The sequence below is a fragment of the Diceros bicornis genome, chromosome 1 (genome assembly GCF_020826845.1).
Source record: "Diceros bicornis minor isolate mBicDic1 chromosome 1, mDicBic1.mat.cur, whole genome shotgun sequence".
Lineage (NCBI taxonomy): Eukaryota > Metazoa > Chordata > Mammalia > Perissodactyla > Rhinocerotidae > Diceros > Diceros bicornis.
In genome coordinates, this window is record NC_080740.1 from 27,325,726 (window position 1) to 27,345,129 (window position 19,404).

Here is a 19,404-nt window from a genome sequence, read left to right on the forward strand (position 1 = left end):
ACTCATGCCCATCTCTCCAAGCCTATTCATCTTTCAAAACTCTGGCTAGATGTTGTTTCCTACAGAGTGCTTTCTCTGACCACCCCCACCTGGGATAACCTGAATTTTGAAAAAGGAATAGATAGAATATTGCACATCTTTCTTGGTACACTCACAGTAACACGCACCAACTTTTATAAAGTTCAACCTACTGGTTTATATTTCTCTCTCCCAAACATATTGTAAATCCCTCATGGGCATGAGAATAGCCAGAGAAATAGGAAAAAAGCCAGAAGAGGTTCTGGTTACAGAAGCCTAGGGAATAAAGAGTTCTTAAGTGCCAAGCAGAGGAGAGGTTAAGTGATACAAGAACTAAAATGTGTCTAGTGGTTTTGGCAATAGCTACAGTAGAGAAGGGCAGGTGGACACCAGAGAGCAATGAGATAAGGAATAAACAGGCACCAAGCCAAGTGAATTCAGTAAGCTTAAATTTACTTTGAAGGCAAGAAACTACAAGACAGTTGCTAGAGACGAATATGAGGCTCATCCACTGATCTAAAAAATATTATTGGGGGGCCAGCCTGGTGGCATAGTGGTTAAGTGCATGTGCTCCGCTGTGGCGGCCCTGGTTCGCGGGTTCAGATCCTGGGCGCGTACTGATGCACCATTTGTCAAGCCATGCTGTGACCGCGACTCATATAAAGTAGAGGAAGATGGGCACGGATGTTAGCCCATCCCATGGCCAATCTTCCTGTGCGGATTGGCACTGGATGTTAGCTCAGGGCTGATCTTCCTCACCGGAAAAAAAAAAAAAATTATTGGGCACCTGCTATGCATAAGACACAACACTGGAGAGACAATAATGAACAAGACATATACCCTCTTGACCCTTATAGTGTTTACATTCTAATGGGGTTAAGAGATTGTTTTGACACCCATATTCATAGCAGCATTATTCACAATAGCAAAAAGGTAGAAGCAACTCAAGCCTCCATAGATGGATGAATGGATAAGCAAAATGTGGTATATACATACAATGGAGTAATTATTCAGCCTTAAATGGGAAGGAAATTCTGACACAATACTACAACATGGATGAAGCTTGAGGACATTAAGTGAAATAAGCCAGTCACAAAAAGACAAATACTCTATGATTCCACTTATATGAGGTACCTAGAGTAGATAAATTCATAGAGACAAAAAGTAGAATGGTGGTTACCAGGGGCTTAGAAGGTTGGGAGTAATGGGGGAGTTACTGTTTAAAGGGTACAGAGTTTCAGTTATGCAAGATGAAAAGAGTTCTGGTGATGGTTGCACAACAATGTGTACTTAATGCCACTGAACTGTACACTTAAAAACAGTTAAGATGAATCAATGCCTTTTTTGAAAATAAAATTGAACAAGTTGAATCTAAAGTTTCTCTGCAAGTATATATAGAGAAATGAAGCCAAGGAAATGTTTAAGGGATGAAAAAAAGAGCAACTTTTTGATATCAAATTCTACTATAAAGTTATAGTAATAAAATAGTATATTATTGATGCACATATAAGCAGAGTTCCATGAAAGAATAGAAAGTTTAGAAACAGAAACATTTATATACGAAAATTTATAGTAAAATGAATCACTAGAGAAATAGCACATATGAAAAACTGACTATCAATTTAGATTAAAAAGTTGAATCCTGGGGCCGGCCCCATGGCGTACTGGTTAAGTGCACGTGCTCTACTGCTGGTGGCCTGGGTTTGGATCCCGGGCACGCACTGATGCACTGCTTGTCAGGCCATGCTGTGGCAGCATCCCGCATAAAGTGGAGGAAGATAGGCATGGATGTTAGCTCAGGGCCAGTCTTTCTCAGAAAAAAAAAAAAGAAGAGGATTGGCATGGATGTTAGCTCAGGGCTGATCTCCCTCACACACACACAAAAAAGTTGAATCCCTACCTGGTATCATTCATAATAAAAAAACATAGTTAAGATGATAAATTTTATGTTATGTGATTTTACTACAATTAAAAAAAGTTTTTAAAGAGAGATTGTTTTGCTTTCAAGAGAATGACCCAAAAAGCTTTATGCTAAGGGAAGGGCTTCGAGAGACTACTGGAGAGAAATTATGATTGATGGAAGAAAATTCCTAGGACAGCAGTAGAGAATAGGATCCAATTCATAAAAAGAGGTATTAGTCTTTTGATCTCTGCCATTAAAACAAGAGGAAAGGAGGAAGAAAAGGTAGAGTTTAGAGTTATATTCACTACACTATCCTTAAGGAATGGACCATACTTATATACCATTATATCCCTATGCACACATACCAGTCTTGAAGATAAGACTAAATATATATTTTATAGATTCAATCTAATTTATACATTAGTATAAAGAAATACCAGGGGCCAGCCCAGTGGCACAGTGGTTAAGTGCATGCGCTCCGCTTCGGCAGCCCAGGGTTCGCATGTTCAGATCCTGGGCACGCACCGATGCACTGCTTGTCAAGCCATGCTGTGGCAGCGTCCCATATGAAGTAGAGGAAGATGAGCATGGATGTTAGCTCAGGGCCAATCTTCCTCAGCAAAAAAAAGAGGAGGATTGGCATCGGATGTTAGCTCAGGGGTGATCTTCTTCACCACAAAAAAAAAAAAAAGAAATACTTATACATTTATTTTAATTAATTTTTTATATTTCTATTTTAATTAATTTTTTATATTTTCAAATACATATACCCAGAGAGAAATTAGGGAATTATGCTCCTTTCCTAATTTGTGGTTTAAACTAGCTTATAATATAAACATTTAAAAAGCATACTTGTGGTTTGGAAATGAGGGAAGGGTAGTGACTAGGAAAGGAAAGAAGGGGGGGCTTCTGGTGTACGATTAATGATCTATTTTATTATCTGGATGGTGAGATCTGGGTAGTCGTTACATGGGTATTTCACTTTTTTAACATTCACCAAGTTCCATAAGTGTACAACAGCAAGCACCTACCAGGTCAATCCCTCATTCCTGTTTTCTAAGCACTTCCTGAATAAATAAAAAAGGCAAGAAGCAATTACACAGAAGACTGAGATTTCCTATTTCATTTTCTCTTTGTAAAATTAATTTTTACACTTCTTAAATCATATACATCATGGTTGGTGATATGTATTTCTAGCTTCCAATAAGTTCATTAAGTAAGGCCTTCTAATGTGAAAGACTAATTATCATCAACAGGAGGGTGAGTTTATTTCATTATTGCCATTTGCTGGCATCTCTCACATAAATATAATGCAGCAAAGGATAATAAAAATATATTCAATTTTCAAGAAGTAAAGAAATATGGGGGCCAGCCCAGTGGCACAGGCGGTTAAGTGCACGTGCTCCGCTGCCGCGGCCTGGGCTTCGCTGGTTTGGATCCGAGGCACGCACCAACGCACCCCTTGTCAAGCCATGCTGTGGCGGTGTCCCACATAAAGCAGAGAAAGATGGGCACGGATGTTAGCCCAGGGCCAATCTTCCTCAGCAAAAAGAGGAGGATTGGCAGATGTTAGCTCAGGGCCAATCTTCCTCACACACACACACACACACACACAAAAAAGAAGAAGTAGTAAAGAAATATGAACAGATTTTTGAAAAATTAAATATATCACACCACGTGTGGAAAAATTAGATCTTGACTAAAGAACACGTTAATATGGCACTGAAAGGAAGCCAAAAGATTGTGATTCAATCTCCTATTTTCCAGATAAGAAAAAAGACTTCAAATGGTTAACTTAGATTGAAATTGGTAAATTATAATACTCAACAATGTAAGTAAATTATTCCTTTCTGAAATAGCATTAAAAAAATTCCCATATAAGCTTCTGTCTAGAATGTGGAAAGCTGGAAAAAGAGTCACTCCCACCCTAACAATGAGAAAAAGCTGGATAAACTCACTAAGATGTGAGTTCTCTGCAAACTGATCTACAGAACTGATGCGATGCAGTTAGAAACCCAGCAAGCTCGTTTGTGGAAACTGACAAGCTGATTCTAAAGCTGATACGGAAAACCAAAGGACTCAGAATAGCTAAACCAAGTTTGAAAAAACAAGAACATAGTTGAATTTCACATTACCTAGTTTCAAGACTTCCTTTAATGCTATAGTAATCATGACTGTATGGTGTTGGCAAAATGACAGCCATCCATCCATGGAACAGAATAGAATGTCCAGAAACAGAGCCACACAGAAATGGTAAATTAATTTTTGACAAAGGTGCCAAGGTAATTCAACAGAGAAAGGATAGTACTTACAACAAATGATGCTGGAACAACTAAACATCCATATGAAAAAAGATGAACCTCAATTCATAACTTGCACCATATGCAAAAATTAACTCACGATGGATCACAGACTTAAATGTAAAACTATAGAATTTCTAGAAGACAACAAAAAAGAAAATTTTTGTGAGCTTAGGTTCCTGGATAGCAAACAAAAAGAACCATCCATAAAAGAAAAAATTAAAACTTTTGTTTTTATAAGGACACTGTTAAGAAAATAAAAAGATAAATCACAGTTGGAAGAAAATATTTGAAGTACACATACATAATAAAGAACTTGTGTCCGGAATTTATAAAGAACTCTTGAAGCTCAATAATAAGAAAACAAACAATCCAATTTAAAAAAGGGGCAAAAGATTTGAACAGACACTTCATCAAAGAAGATATGGTTGCCAAATAAACATATGAAAAGATGCTCAACACCATTAGACAATGAAAAATGCAAATTAAAACCACAATAAGATACCACTACATATCCATTAAAATGGCAAAAAACAACAAAAACAAAAACCTAATACTAAGTACTACCAAGGATGCAGAGCATTGCTGGTGAAAACACAAAATGGTGCAAACACATTAGAAAACAGTTTTAACTCAAGAGAAATGAAAGTATATGTCCACACAAAAATCTATATGTGAATGTTTCTAGAAGCTTTATTCATAACAGCCAAAATATGAAAACAATCCAAATATTTATCAACTGGTGAATTGATAAACAAACTGTGGTAGATCCACCCAGTGGAACACTATTCAACACTGATAAGGAACAAACTACTAGCATATCTAATGGATGGATATGGATGAATCTCAAGATCATCATGCTAAGTGAAGCCAGACACAAAAGGCTATGTGTATTATATGCCACTATTTATGTAACGTCTGGAAAAGCCAAAATGATAGGGAGAGGAAACAATTCTTTAAAAATTTTAGAAATCTTTTAAATAACTATAAAAGCAATTTTTAAAAATAATTGCAGACATTTATACAGTACTTTATGTGATGATCCTCACAACATCCTACGGAGTAGGTACTAGTTTTATATCCATTTTATAGATAGCAAAACGGAGGTTCAAAGAAATTATCCAATGTACTCAAGGCAACACAGTTAACTGAGTGCACGTGCTGACATTTGAACCTTGGTCTCTGTTGCTTCAAATTTCATGTTGCTTTTTTTTCCCCTGCTACACTAATAATTATTTGTCATCCTCAGCTTTCATAATACTTAGTTCAGGCCTCTGCTAGAAAAGTTATCAAGTGATTTTTGTAATAAATAATTTAGATTATAAATGAGGAATGAGAAGGTCTTATTAACTTTTAATGTTTACATTGTTTCACACAGTGGGACACAGTGGACATTCAACTATTTGTGAATGAACAAAGAATTACTTGCATTTCCTGACAGGAGAGGGAGCACTGAATTAAAAACACCACATGTTCCAAAGGTAACTATTACTTCACTTCGGAAAATATTACTTCACTAGCATATTTACGGCACTATAAATAGGGTGTGTCTAAGAAGGTGGTAAGGCTTTTAGGAGTCAGAATTTAAGGGGGGGACAGTTACCTAAGCGTCAGTATCCATGTTTGGAAAAAGGACAATACCTATCCCTCCTTTTTCACAATTATGTGGATCAATGAGATAATGGATTTGACAAGTCCTTTGTAAATGGTAAAGCAATACATAATTATTGTTAAAATATTTAAGTATTATCATTCCCATCAAGCTGTTCAAAGAAACAGAATGCTTTTTATTCTCAAAATCTTTATCTACAAAGAAAAATATTTTAAAATCTCATTCCTTTCACTCCTAGTAATTAATGTTTTATAGCAGTGTTGATAATGTTTCACTGCTAACAACGAAACCCAGAAGACTCAAGAGTTGTGTACTTTATAACGAGACTATAGTCTAAGCTTCCAGTTCTGGCAGTAAAGACGGATGACAAGGACAAGTAAAAAACGTGTAAGAAAGAAAAATCAATTCACAAAAAATAATCTTTTAAGTAAATGGTTAAAATTTGCTGCTAATAATTGGTATTTACATACAGGAAAAAAGAACCAGTAGGTTTTTTTCGTTTCAAAGTATATTCACTATTTGGTCCCTGGAAACTGTTTGCTTAGTTAATATGAGAAAATGGTTTTAAGCTGTAATATTCAGAATAAATATAAATAAATAATCTTCCTATACCTGAATATTATTAAATGAAAGTACCATTTACAAGGGAGAATTAAATGGCTTGAATTATGAAAATGAAGATTATATTAGGCCTTCTTTGGATATGCTCATATTTTCAAGAATTTTTGTTAAAATAATTGCTTGTGTATTAAGACACATAGGAATAAGAAAAGGCGTGAAAGTGGCTCATTACAACTTTTGGTTTTGCAAGAGGAAACGTCAGGGTCGTATTTGGTTGAACTTTTTACACGATGTCCCTTGTACAACATCAAAACCAATAAATACTCGTGTAAATACTTATTATTTAATTCCCTTAATAATTTTATCTTGTATGTGTTATAAGGCAGTTATCACTTTAAATAAAATTAGGATTTAACTGTTTCACTAAGGGCAAAACGCATCAAGGCTACCAATTGAATCCCCTGAAAGATTATAATATACGTGTCTTCCAACTTAAAATCTGTAATATTTCAATAGACATGTTAACTTGGGATCAGAATTTTTACTTCTGAATTAAGCTATTTTAATCTCTGAAAAATGCAAGAGCACAATTTTATGTAACATCAAAGACTGCGAAATCTAAATACACTAGACATTTCTCTATAATCTGCTTCACTTCAACGCACAAAATCGTTTAGCAAAAACACCCTCATCTCCATATGCATACACACAAAGACATGTGATACATTAATTTCCATTTTGAAAATTATGTCTCTACTTTGGGTCAGAAACGCTCATTCAATGAAAATCCAAACTAGGATAAAGTGTGTCCTTTTCCCTTAAAACTACGGGACAAGATTCTCCCTGAGCTTGCGTTTCTCCCCTTCACAGGAGATTTTAATTGGGGGAAAAAGGGTAATACTTCAGATTAAATGACAACTATGGTAAAGTAGGGGGAGAATTTAATATCAACCAAGCGCCGCAATCAACTTGAATTTGCTCGGAGTCTCGGACGCTACCTTAATTGCGAGGGAGCATTTACAGAGCGTTTAGGCGGCTCGTTAATTCGTAAGGGCAAGGTCCAGGTAAACTTAGCATAAGGAGGGAAACGGCCATTAAGTAAAGCCCGGTTACAACGAGTCGTCACCTCCCCAAGCCCAGCAACGGAACTCGCCCCTTTTCCGCTCAGCTGGCGCGGGACATCGCAACGCCCAAGCGAGGCCCTCCCGCCCCAAGGGCGCCTGCGCAATACCCACAAACTCAGTTAAACCCTTCCTTAGCTAGGCGACGCGAATGGTTTTGAAATTATCAGGTCACGCCTCACTTTAAAAATCATTAGGTATGACAAACCACACCAGAACCACCACTCACCGAAGTGGTCCTAAACGCAAGCGACAGAATTTAGGCTTCCTCTCGCGACTTATCTGATGCTGCCGGAAGCGGAACTACCCGTGTCGTTAAGAGGTGGGTACTTATGGGGCCGGTGGAGCCTGGGTCAGGGAGAGTGACGGCGGATCGTTTGGCTCTTGTCGGAAGTTGTTCCGCCCGGTGAGGTTTGTGTGTGAGACCCGAGGCGGGCGAAGAAGAGGCGTGACCAAGGTTCGCTAGATGTAGTAGCGCCTTGCAGTACCTGTCTGTGGTCCTTCAGCTGCTGCTGAAGAGACAAGACCCACGTGCACGCCCACAGCTGGAGTCTCTGGACGAACACCTCACTGCTGCCCCCGGGATTCAAGGGGAAACCGAGACCTGAATGGGCTCGGCCGTCTCCAGCAGCTCGCGTGACGACCGCAGCCGTGGCAGGTGAGGCCCCGCGACCGGAGGAGAACCGGGATGCGGAACCTGGTCGCCCGAGGTCTGCGGCCCCTGCTGGACGGTTTTTTGTCCCCCGCCGCGCTCTGCGGAGCCTGGGCGCGCGCTCCTCCGAGGGGCCAGTGCCGGAGCGGAAGGCAGCGCGGGCGCGGAGGAGCGACAGCACAGCCCTCAGGGTCCTTTCGCCTCTTAATGTCCCCTCCCCCTGCGCCTCCATTGCTTCCCTTTTTCCTTTCCTGGGTTGGAGATCCCAGAGGCTGCAGCTCAGCTGGAAGCGAACTGGCGCGCTGCTAGCTGGTGCTCCAGGCTGCGGTCTCGCTCCACCCACGTGGGCAGCCTCGAGTTTGGGGACTGCTGTGGAGAGAGATGGCTGTTTTTATGTTCATTCCTCAGCCTTTCTCCCTCTGCTCCTCGCCGCCTGCACCCCACTTCCAAAGAACAAAAGGCCCCACGCGTCGCAGCTTTCCAGTGTAAGGACGGAGGCTGCAGGGCGCTGCCGCACCCCGTCGGTTGGGAGTGTTGCATGCTCGCGCGTTTCCAGGGAGAAGGGGCGACGGTGGCGACCAGTGGATCTCACTTACTAGGTTCCCGACGCCTTCCTGGGAGTCGGCGACCTTTCGAGTGCTGTGGGTAATACTTGTCTTGCTTTAGTGTGCTAGAAGGCTTAGCTGTGGAGGTAGGAAGCATGGCTGACTTAGTACCTAGCTTCCTTGCCCTCTTCTGGGATGGGGTTTTGTTGTGCTTTTGAAAATTCTTCAGTGAAAAATAAAGTTCTTGTTTCAGGCAGACAAAATAATGATAGCTGCCATTAACCGTGCCAAGTGTTTTACATATTTTCTGCTATACTCCTGCAATTCCATGATGTACCCGTTAGATTATTATTGTCATTTTATTTAATTGTTCAGTTTAATAAACTGAACAATTGGTAGAACATTTATTGATCACCCAAATAAGTGCTATGCACCAATTAAGTACTGGGACTATAGATGAGGTAGGTCCTTGTTCTCCAAAAGCTCCCACACAACTGCGTGTAGATGGTATCGTGGAACTATTAATTTTCTAAAGTGGAAATGATATTGTGGTTATGTAGAAAGATGTCCTTATTTTTAGGAGATGCATACTAAATTATTTAGGGAATGTGTTGATGTCTACAACTTACTTTCAAATGGTACAGCAAATATATGTTTATATATGTGTGTATAAATAGAAAGTAAATATGGCAAGATGTTAGTCGTTGTTGAGTCTAATGGTGGGTATATGGGTGTTTATAGTGAACTGTTCTTTCAACTTTTCTGGATCTTTGAAATTTTTTCATAATAAAAAGTTGGGGAGGAAAAACCCTAATTCTAATGGAAACAGGTAATTGTAAAGAGACATCCAGAATGCTGTGGAGCGTGGAATTTGAGAGAGGGTGCTGATGTGTGTTTGGGGCTGGCAGAGGCGTGATGGTTGTCAGAAAAACATTCATTGAGGACTTTCTAGTTGGCTATTGAAGGAGAAATAGGAACTTTCAAGGAGAGTAGTGAATTCCAGTTAGAAGGAAAGGCAGACTCAGCAAAAGGGTATTGCATGAACGTTTGAAGAAGGAAAAAAATCACTGTGAAGGTTGTGTGGAGCTTGGCATGGCCTTTTTTGTATAAATAATTTTATAAATGATACTGGGCTGCCTTGGCCACCCTGCAGAAGCCTATTTAATAACCTATTATGTAGCTGTAGCAGTAGTTCACTGGAAAGGAGTTGCCATTTGTAACAATGTTTCTTTCCATTGGCAAATCGTTTTAGGATTTCAGAAAAACTGGTTATGCGTCTGTGTTCAGGCTGAGCAGCAGGAGCTGGGACTCCTATTTTCTCTGATTTTGGGAGCAGAGATTTACTAGTTCATATGGGCTCCTGAGAACCTATGAAAAGGGCTACAATGATGCCTTGGAAAGATTTTAAGTTCAGGTAAGGGGAGTGGTTCTGAATGCTTCGTGGGACTGATGGATGATCCAAGATGTCATTTTAAGGATTAGGTAGCTTTGACCATGACCAGTAAAGATGTGAAGGAGATGACTGTTTATTCCAGGCAGTAGTGTTCGTGATAGTCTCAAGCAGTGTGGTAAGACTTGAAAAAAAATGTAATGAGGTCTCTAGCAGCAGCAGTGGCAAAGAGAAGTTTCTGTGGCTTCATTACACAGGAGATGAGTAGGTGCATTCTAAACTGATGTATTTGTTCTGTGCCAGTTTAGTTTAGCTCAGAGATCTTAGTTATAACAACAGCTAACAAGATATATAAACAGCTAACATTTACTGAGTCCTTACCATGTGCTAATTGCTATGGTGTCTGCATTGTCATTTTTTTTTTTTTTTTAAACTGGGACCTGATGAGGTTAAGGAACTTGTTCAAGGTCACACAGCTTTTTTTTTTTTTTTAATTTATTTTTTCCCCAAAGTCCCAGTAGATAGTTTATGTCATAGCTGCACATCCTTCTAGTTGCTGTATGTGGGACTCGGCCTCAGCATGGCCGGAGAAGCAGTGCGTTGGTGCGCGCCCGGGATCTGAACCCAGGCCGCCAGCAGCGGAGCACGCGCACTTAACCGCTAAGCCACAGGGCCGGCCCCTGCATTGTCATTTAATCTTCAAAACAATCTGAGATTTATCATCCCATTTTACAGATGATACCTAGAGAGTTTCAATAACTTAGTTAAGGACACAGAGCTGAGCAATTATAAGAAAAAGGTTTCTAACCAAGTTTTGTCAAGTGTAGAGCAATGGTTCTCAAAGTGTGATTCTCAGACCAGCAGCATCAGTATCACCTTCGAACTTTTAGAAAAGCAGAATGTCGGCCCCCACCCCCAGACTTTCTAGTTCAGTATTTTAACAAGCCCTTCAGGTGATTTCCCATGCTAAAGTTTGAGAACCACTGCTTTGAGTGTGGATACTTCAGTAGCGTGGTACTAATTTCAAATTTAGCATCAGGGTTAAGTAGTAGGTTTTTTTTTTGCACGGATTTAAAGAGATTCCCAAAGCTGGCTGCACATCCCTTTGTTAAAATATAGATTCTCTAGTTAGGCAATGCTACTTCAGAAAATTTGTGGTAGGCTTAGTAACTTGAGTTTTTACAAGTGTCCCAGATAATTCTGATGTGGTCAGTCCATTATGGGACTACTGCTATAGAAAGAAGCTTAAAAATGCAGACAGACTCAACTCTGATATTTGAATAATGTAATATTTTTAAGGCTAAATAGTTACATATTTTGGAATTCATGATCGAGGATGTAGTTTGATCAAAATGTTGAATAATGTGGAAATGCCCTATGGGTAAACTAGGTTTGGTTTACTTATAGTGAAATGAGGGACATTATCTGTATACTTCAGGCATTTTCATAACGAGGAAAAGGGCCATGTTTACTTTGATTTTATATCACCAGCACTCAATACTGTGCCTGCTATAACGGGTGAAAAGTATTTGTTGAATAAATATATTCAGTTCAACAAATAACAAGCAACATTCATTCTATTAGATTTCTACATTATGTTAGGAGCTTGGTTTATAGAGTGCCTATAGAAGCTAAGTTTCATTGAGTGTTTAGTATATGCCAAGCACTTATGCTACTCAGTCTTCACAGAGTTACAGGGTATTATGATACCCCCTTTTATATAGATGAAGAAACTGAGACTTAGAGAAAGTAGCATAAGTTGCCTGTTAATGTAGTGACAGATTTAAATAGGTGTCCAAAACATTGTGCCCTTCCCACTACTGACATCTTAGGGCTGTTTTTAGATGGGAGGAGTAAGAAAGTGAAAAGAAACTAGAGGATGTAGGATATAAAACAAGAACTCAAGTCAACTTATACACTGCCATCAAGTTTTACAGCAATTGGAAGCTTTCTTTTGTTCTTTTTCAGCAAACATCTTTTATATATAAAACAGTGCAAAGGGAGTAGGAATAAAAGGCATTGATTTATAAAGTGAATTATTTCTACTTTTATTTTACTCACAAACTGTTTTAAGTTTCATAACACTGTGTAATTATAATTATGAAGAGGATAAAATCAAGCCTGGATGAGTAAACTAGTTTTCTTATTTCATAGGAAGCCACCAATTAAACTGGAATTAGATCTATAGGACTAGGACTTTTGGAGTTATGCTTTGCAATTGTATCTTGCATATCATTCAACTCTTCTTAAGAATATTTGGTCAAGTAATTTCTTATATTACCTGTAATCAAATGAAGCATTTGATATGTAGTTTCATCTTCGCAGGTAATTAGTTTTAATATGACCAAGGAACAAGTACCTGCAAACAGCTTTGATAAAAAATATTTTGAGGTTATATCACTATTATTCTCAAGCTGATGCTCACGGACATCTGTTTATGTGGAAGAGTTTGGATGTCAGTCACATACAATTGCTTGCAGGATTTAGTGCACATGTCCATTTTTTCTGAGGAGAAGATCTATAGATTTTATTAGATTTGCCAAAGAGTCTTTGACTTCTAAAAGTTTGAGAGCTGCTGTTAAAATGAAATCTTATTTTCACTCTGATCTTGTTTTGTTGACTTATATATAAGACCAGAATGCCGAATGGTTATGTTCCTTAAAAAATCCTGTTTGCAAACTGAACTTTTATAAATTAAAGTCTTTTGAAAATTGATTTAATATAATTTCAGATTGATGTATAGCTGTCAGTGGTTTTTTAAACTCAAATTACATTTTTATTCTTTTCCATTCAGATATTACTGAACTATGTGCAGAAGGATTTAGCTTTTAACGTATTTTTGTTATAATATGAATAGTTTTCTCCTAGTTTGTTAGATATTTTTGGACTTGAGGAATTTACTGTATAGTCTTTGTTATTTTGTACCAATTTGTCAAATTGCTAAGATGTATATTATTGAAGATCAGTCTTAATTTCTTAATTTTATGGAAAAAATGTCTTTTCATTTTGAAGGTATGCATCAAATTATTGGTACTGATTTTACAAGTGTCATTTAAAATTATTTTTACATGAATATTTTTGAAGTACAGTCTCAAATTATTTCTTTCATTGCATTTTAGGTGAAAAGGTTGCTGTATCAACTCACGGAAGCCATAGCCTCACCATCTTTGTCTTTTAAACTGCATCAACAGTGAAGTGATGATATCTGAGAACAGAACATTTGCCAACTAACTGTCATCACAGTTTTCAAGTGATTGTATAAGCAGAAACAAGCTGCAGCAGACCTGTGTGTCAGCTAGTATAGAGAGAATGCTTTCTTCTGAGGCTGTTTATTTAGAAGCAGTTTAGGTATAGCACATTTAAATTATATCAAATGAAATAAAAATGAGTGAAGCCCCCAGATTCTTTGTTGGGCCTGAAGATACAGAAATAAACCCTGGAAATTATCGACATTTCTTCCACCATGCAGATGAAGATGAGGAGGAGGAGGATGAGTCTGTAAGTTGTTTGGTGAGAGAAGACCAATATGGGATAGGCTTTTTACTGATCACTGTTAACATGAGTTAATACTATTATCTGAAATTGTGAAAACATTTTTTCACAGAGAAATTTGTTGGAAATATTTTAAGTTGAAAAAGCATATTTTGTTTCATGAGAACGTTATTGAATCTATGGTGCATTAAGAAATACACTTGGAGGTCAGACTTAAGTTGTTTAATGATGCCTATTTCAGTATCTTTCAGTGATGTGCCTAGCATAACACAGACTTGGGTAGAAAAAGTGGCCATAAATCCAAAGGGTTTCTTGTATGTAGTACATAACAAATACATCAAGATAAAGAAGTAGGGGCCAGCCCAATGGCTTAGTGGTTAAATTCGTGTGCTCTGCTTCAGCAGCCTGAGGTTCACGGGTTCAGTCCTGGGGTCAGACCTACACACTGCTCATCAAACCGTGCTGTGGCAGCATCTCATATACAAAGTAGAGAAAGATGGGCAACAGATGTTAGCTCAAGGCCAATCTTCCTCACCAAAAAAAAAAAAAAAAAAAGATAAAGAAGTAGAAGGAAATAACTTTAAAGATGCTAAAGAAGGACTACTTAACTAGCCTCATTAGGTTTCCATGTTGTCAATACAAGTAGTGGTTGACCTGAGGATACCCCTATTTATTAACTATTCAGAAGTCTGTAAACAGGCTAGAAGGAGAGACTACCTCAAGTTATCTACGGATGTGTGTGTATAAGTCTTGTTCTCTTTCTCATGTGAACCTTTAGAATGTGTATCCATACAGGATCTTAAGGAATGACACACATATATTATGTTCATTTTGCTATAGTTATGTTAGCTTAGCCTTTTTCTTATCATCATTGTTTTCCCTTTACAAGTAGAGATTGCTTTATTCTGAGAACTGATTTAAAATATAAACTTAGAATATGTTTGTTTTTCTTTTTTTTTTTTTTTTTTTAATTTTATTTATTTATTTTTTCCCCCCAAAGCCCCAGTAGATAGTTGTATGTCATAGCTGCACATCCTTCCAGTTGCTGTATGTGGGACGCGGCCTCAGCATGGCCGGAGAAGCAGTGCGTCGGTGCGCGCCCGGGATCTGAACCCGGGCTGCCAGCAGCGGAGCGCGCGCACTTAACCACTAAGCCACGGGGCCGGCCCAATGTTTGTTTTCTTATATCTCCAATTGGAAAGAGAATTTTGTTTGAAAAACAAAAACCTGTTGTACTTGGTAAAAGTAGTAAAAACAAACCAAGAATAGCTATTAGATGACTCTTGAAATTCTTTTTCATAGTTATTTAACAACACCATTCACAGTGCAGTTACACATATCTGAAATGCAAATCAGACTGCCATCATTTAAAACCTATCCCACCCCCCCACTTCACCCCAGAAAAAAGTAATGATTTTCAAGCTTCTCTTACCAGCCAAAATTTTTCTTTATCTTAAGTCTTATGTAGAAGTCCAGTAAGTAAAACATAAAGGCAGAGCTTCTCTGGCTGACTTAGAATAGAAAGTACTGTGGACTCAGGCTCTAGTACCCTTACCCCTTTTCTCTGAGTTCTTCTGAACACATTGTGAACACCACTGCTGGATCAAGTCCAGTCTTCTTACATATAAGGACTTTATCTCGTATCTGTATTTAGAACTACTTGTCTCTCATCCCTTCTGTGTTTTAGCAGTATCAAATTTTTATTTCCCACGTATTCCATTCCTGTTTTACCACGCCTCTTTGCTGTTGTATAAACTCCTTTATCTCTATGAAATGCCCTGCTTTTTGGGTACCTTGTGAATTGTTTTTCATTCTTCAAAACCCTACTCAGATTTTATGTTGTTGACTCTTGCCCCTCCTTGCTCTTTTCTCCGTGAGAAACTCAAAGACTTCTTCCTCAGTACTATTTCTATACCTTGACGTCTATGCTTGTCTTCCATGTATCATAATTTCCTGTGTTAATACTGTGTTCCCTTCTAGACTCAAAGTGTTTTGAGAACAGGTAGTTCTCAAACTACCCTTTAACATAGTTCTTGGAATATTGGCTTGGGTGCAACTAATTAGATTGAGTTTACATTGATGATGTGTAGTTGTCACTTTTGAGGAACTTGATATGGTTGATTTGACCTATAGATTGATAAAATGGTTTGTTCCTGATCATTCTCCTGGTTTTAAGATTTCAAAGATGTAAACTATTTTAGACATTAAATCTAGCAAAATTACTTAGATCTGTTTAAAAAATTATTTTCATGCTTCTGAGGTTTTACCTAATAGGGGTGTTCTCTAATTTTGTCTTAATGTAGGTTTATTGGTACGTTTTAAACTTGAATGTTTCCAGTTTATCTTAGCCAATGAGCAGATACTCATTAAATAGATCTATAATTAGTAAACAAAACTTAACATATTAGCCTTTTTATTTTAACTGTAAAGCAGCATGAAATGTTAGATTGAGTACTCTTGTTGTCTGGAGAAATCAACTTTAGGAACATCATAATGAGCTATGTCGAAATGAGCTTTTGGTTAGAAAAGAATTGAATAATGAAACGTAAAAGTGGATGATTAGAGGGGGAAAGAAAGCAGATCCTAGGGAGGTTAGGATTTACCATCTGTTTGATTTACAATCCAATACCAAATTGAACTCTAAATTTCATGAGTTAGAGGAGGCAGTGAAGAAATATAATTCTAGGCTAAAGAAGAATAACAATTTAATTCTGATGTTATATCCAATTTTATTTTTAGATTTATAATAAGAGAAAGTCTAGTAAAATAATCTTGAGCAAGATTGTAATGTCACATGAAATATATAAAATATCATGGAAGAGAGAGAAGAATTGAAATGAAAAACTAGACACACTTTATATATTTGATAAAACTCCAAGCTCCTAAATGCCAAGACCTCAGAATGAATCTTGAGTAATTTTATACACCCGTGAGCTACTCCTCAGTTATTATTTCTGTATGCTGCTTTTTCAGTTTCAGGCCAAATCATGGCCTTTGAGCTGTAACGTGGGTGCCAGAGATGAGCAACACCATTAAATGGGAATATCGAGCATGATGATTGGGATGTCAAAGAACGTTGACACCTCACTTAGCAATGTGGCTTTCTCCAAAATTTCCTTCCAAGTTGTCATTGGTGTCCAACTAAGATTCAAGCTCAATCTACAAACATAGTTTAATACTATATAGCTTTGTAGTCAGAACAACATTTTATTTTAGGCAAGAGAATTTTTTTCTCACTCCCATTGGCCATTTTACTTAGATTAGATGCTTTCTGGCCCTTATTTGTCCCTTTCTGGTGTGAGGAGGGTAAATAAATGCTAGAGACAGTTAAAGAACCAGTAATTTGTGTAAGTTCGAAATCTGAATGAATATAGTAACAGTGTTCTGAAAGGTTTTTTTTGTTTTAAAATTTTTTCCAGGCCTTTGTAGAAAACTATTTTATTTATTATAACAATGATATAATTTTGAAAAGGCCTTTAATTTAAATTTAAATATTTAAAAATATTTAAAAATTATTAAATTTTGAAAATGCCTTTTTTGGTTAATACGTCACTTTTCATTGATTCATGACATGCCTCATCTACTTATGAAAAAGGTGTAAAATAGCTGTACTTTGGAGTTCTTATGAAGTCAACCTGATTTTTTTTGTTTCTTTTCTGTTTTAGCCACCGGAAAGGCAAATTGTGGTTGGAATATGTTCCATGGCAAAGAAATCCAAATCCAAACCAATGAAGGAAATTCTTGAACGGATATCCCTATTTAAATATATCACAGTAGTGGTATTTGAGGAGGATGTTATTTTGAATGAACCAGTGGAAAACTGGCCTTTATGCGATTGTCTTATTTCTTTCCATTCTAAAGGTATTAAAGAATGAGGAGGGAAACTCCTTTATTGTTTCTGATTATAAAACTAATACATATTAATTGTAGAGTATTAGATGAATTAAAAAAAAATTAAACTGACCTATTCTCACAGATAGGTGATGTTATCATTTTGATATATATTTCTTTCCAGTCTTTTTTTCTGTGTGTATTTTTTAAAAACAAATTTAGTTTTATAGTATATATTTAATTTTTTCACTAGTTAAAATGTGAAGTTTTTTTCTGTCCATATCATACTTCAAAAACCTGATTTTTAATGGCGTCATAGTTTATCATCGTGTGGATGTACTGTAACATACTTAACCAATATCCTAACAGATGATTGACAGTTTTCGCTATTAAAAATAAGGCTATGATGAACTCTGAATGTATATCTTTGTTTGTATCTCTAAATTTCTTAGGATAAATTCTTGAATTCTTGAATGTTTTAATCCCTTATGCTTTTGCCATGTAGAAAATGTTCAATCATTCCTCATACACATATACTTTACTTCTTAGGAACTTAATCATTTGAATTTTAGATTTTACTTGCTATCTTTTATAAATCAACAAATATCAATTAAGCTTACGTATTACTTCATAGTCAAGTCCACTAATCAAACTTATTAAGTGTATATGTAGGGCCAGCCCTGTGGCTTAGCGGTTAAGTGCGCGCCCTCCGATGCTGGCGGCCCGGGTTCGGATCCCGGGTGCGCACCGCTTCTCCGGCCATGCTGAGGCCGTGTCCCACATACAGCAACTAGAAGGATGTGCAGCTATGACATACAACTATCTACTGGGGCTTTGGGGGGGAAAAATAAATAAATAAAATCTTAAAAAAAAAAAAAGTGTATATGTGAAAATTTATAACCTAAGAATCTGTGAATTAAGTGAATTTCTCACCAAGAACTATAATTTAAAAGATGTGCACTCAGTTATACATGTATTCATTTTAAATCATTCTTGTTATGTAGTCCCCAGCTGTGTTAAAGTCTCACTTCGGTTAGGTGTTCAGGAAGCATCTCCTTCAGCAAGAAGGAGATGGAACATGGTTGAGCCTTTTTGTGCTCCCATAGCTTATACTGATTTTCATTATTTCATAGACAAGCCAAGACCCTGGTCTTCTTTACAGACTAAATCACTCTTGCAGAGAATCTTAAAATTTGCTTATCCTTTAGGGTAAGGTGTTCTTCCCTTACTACCACATGGTTCTTCCTATGAAAGCTATTTGTCTATAAAAACTAGGTGCTGTCTAAGGTCATATCCCATATGCTCTCTCTTGGTAAGGAAATAGTTCCTCTTTAACAACAACAACAAAAGCAGGGCACTGATGGTGTAGGTGATTCTTATTTGCTGAATTCTGTTAGGAGGCTTCAAATCATAGGCATTGAGACATCTTTACCACAAGTGATGAATTCTTCTGTGAGTCTTTATAAAACTTGAAGAGTTTGTAATTTGTGGCCAAATGATTCTTGGTATGGATTACTTCTATTTAAATTTTAGAAACTAACAGGAATTTAGCAATAAATTTTTAATTGACGTAGCTTTTTTTTTGTTAACTTCAATATGCTTTAATACTTACTTCCTCTACTAACTATTCTGGTAATGCTACAAAATACAGTGCCTTTACAGCTATACTGTAGTTACTATCGTATACTATAGTTAAATGCTGAAGTTAGACATGCTTGCTGATTTTTACCCTTTTCCTTAAATAAGATATTCATTAAAATATTGTCATTAAAGGAATAATAATAGTTAACATTTATTGTGGACTTACTATGCCAGATATTCTGCTGTTTTACATACACTCTTTTATTTGATTCCTTAAAAACTCTAGTATGTAAGATTGGTATAATATATATAGCCAGGAATCAGAGGCTGAGAGATGTTAAATAAGTTTGCCCAAGGTCACATAGCTAGTGAAAGATGGAGCCAGGATTTGAACCCTG

General features: G+C 37.2%; 2 protein-coding genes across 11 annotated transcripts in view; one reads left to right on the forward strand and one right to left on the reverse strand.

The window, feature by feature from the left end:
- Positions 1 to 7,891, reverse strand: part of GIN1 (gypsy retrotransposon integrase 1) — a 31,541-nt gene extending 23,650 nt beyond the window's left edge. For 2 of the 3 annotated variants that reach the window (XM_058537240.1, XM_058537197.1), the window contains exon 1: positions 7,745 to 7,891. The gene's annotated coding sequence lies outside the window, so the exon portion shown is untranslated. Of the gene's footprint in view, positions 1 to 4,233; positions 4,359 to 7,744 lie in introns of all 3 variants that reach the window. The other variant, XM_058537219.1, reaches the window with a different exon arrangement.
- Positions 7,764 to 19,404, forward strand: part of PPIP5K2 (diphosphoinositol pentakisphosphate kinase 2) — a 73,512-nt gene continuing 61,871 nt past the window's right edge. For 3 of the 8 annotated variants that reach the window (XM_058537050.1, XM_058537081.1, XM_058537117.1), the window contains exons 1-3: positions 8,015 to 8,173; positions 13,222 to 13,600; positions 17,260 to 17,455. In XM_058537050.1, coding sequence (XP_058393033.1) covers positions 13,487 to 13,600; positions 17,260 to 17,455 — 310 coding nt within the window. In that variant the 5' untranslated portion in view covers positions 8,015 to 8,173; positions 13,222 to 13,486. Of the gene's footprint in view, positions 7,838 to 8,011; positions 8,174 to 8,504; positions 8,809 to 13,221; positions 13,601 to 17,259; positions 17,456 to 19,404 lie in introns of those variants that run through there. The other 5 variants (XM_058536962.1, XM_058537034.1, XM_058537010.1 and 2 more) reach the window with 4 other exon arrangements.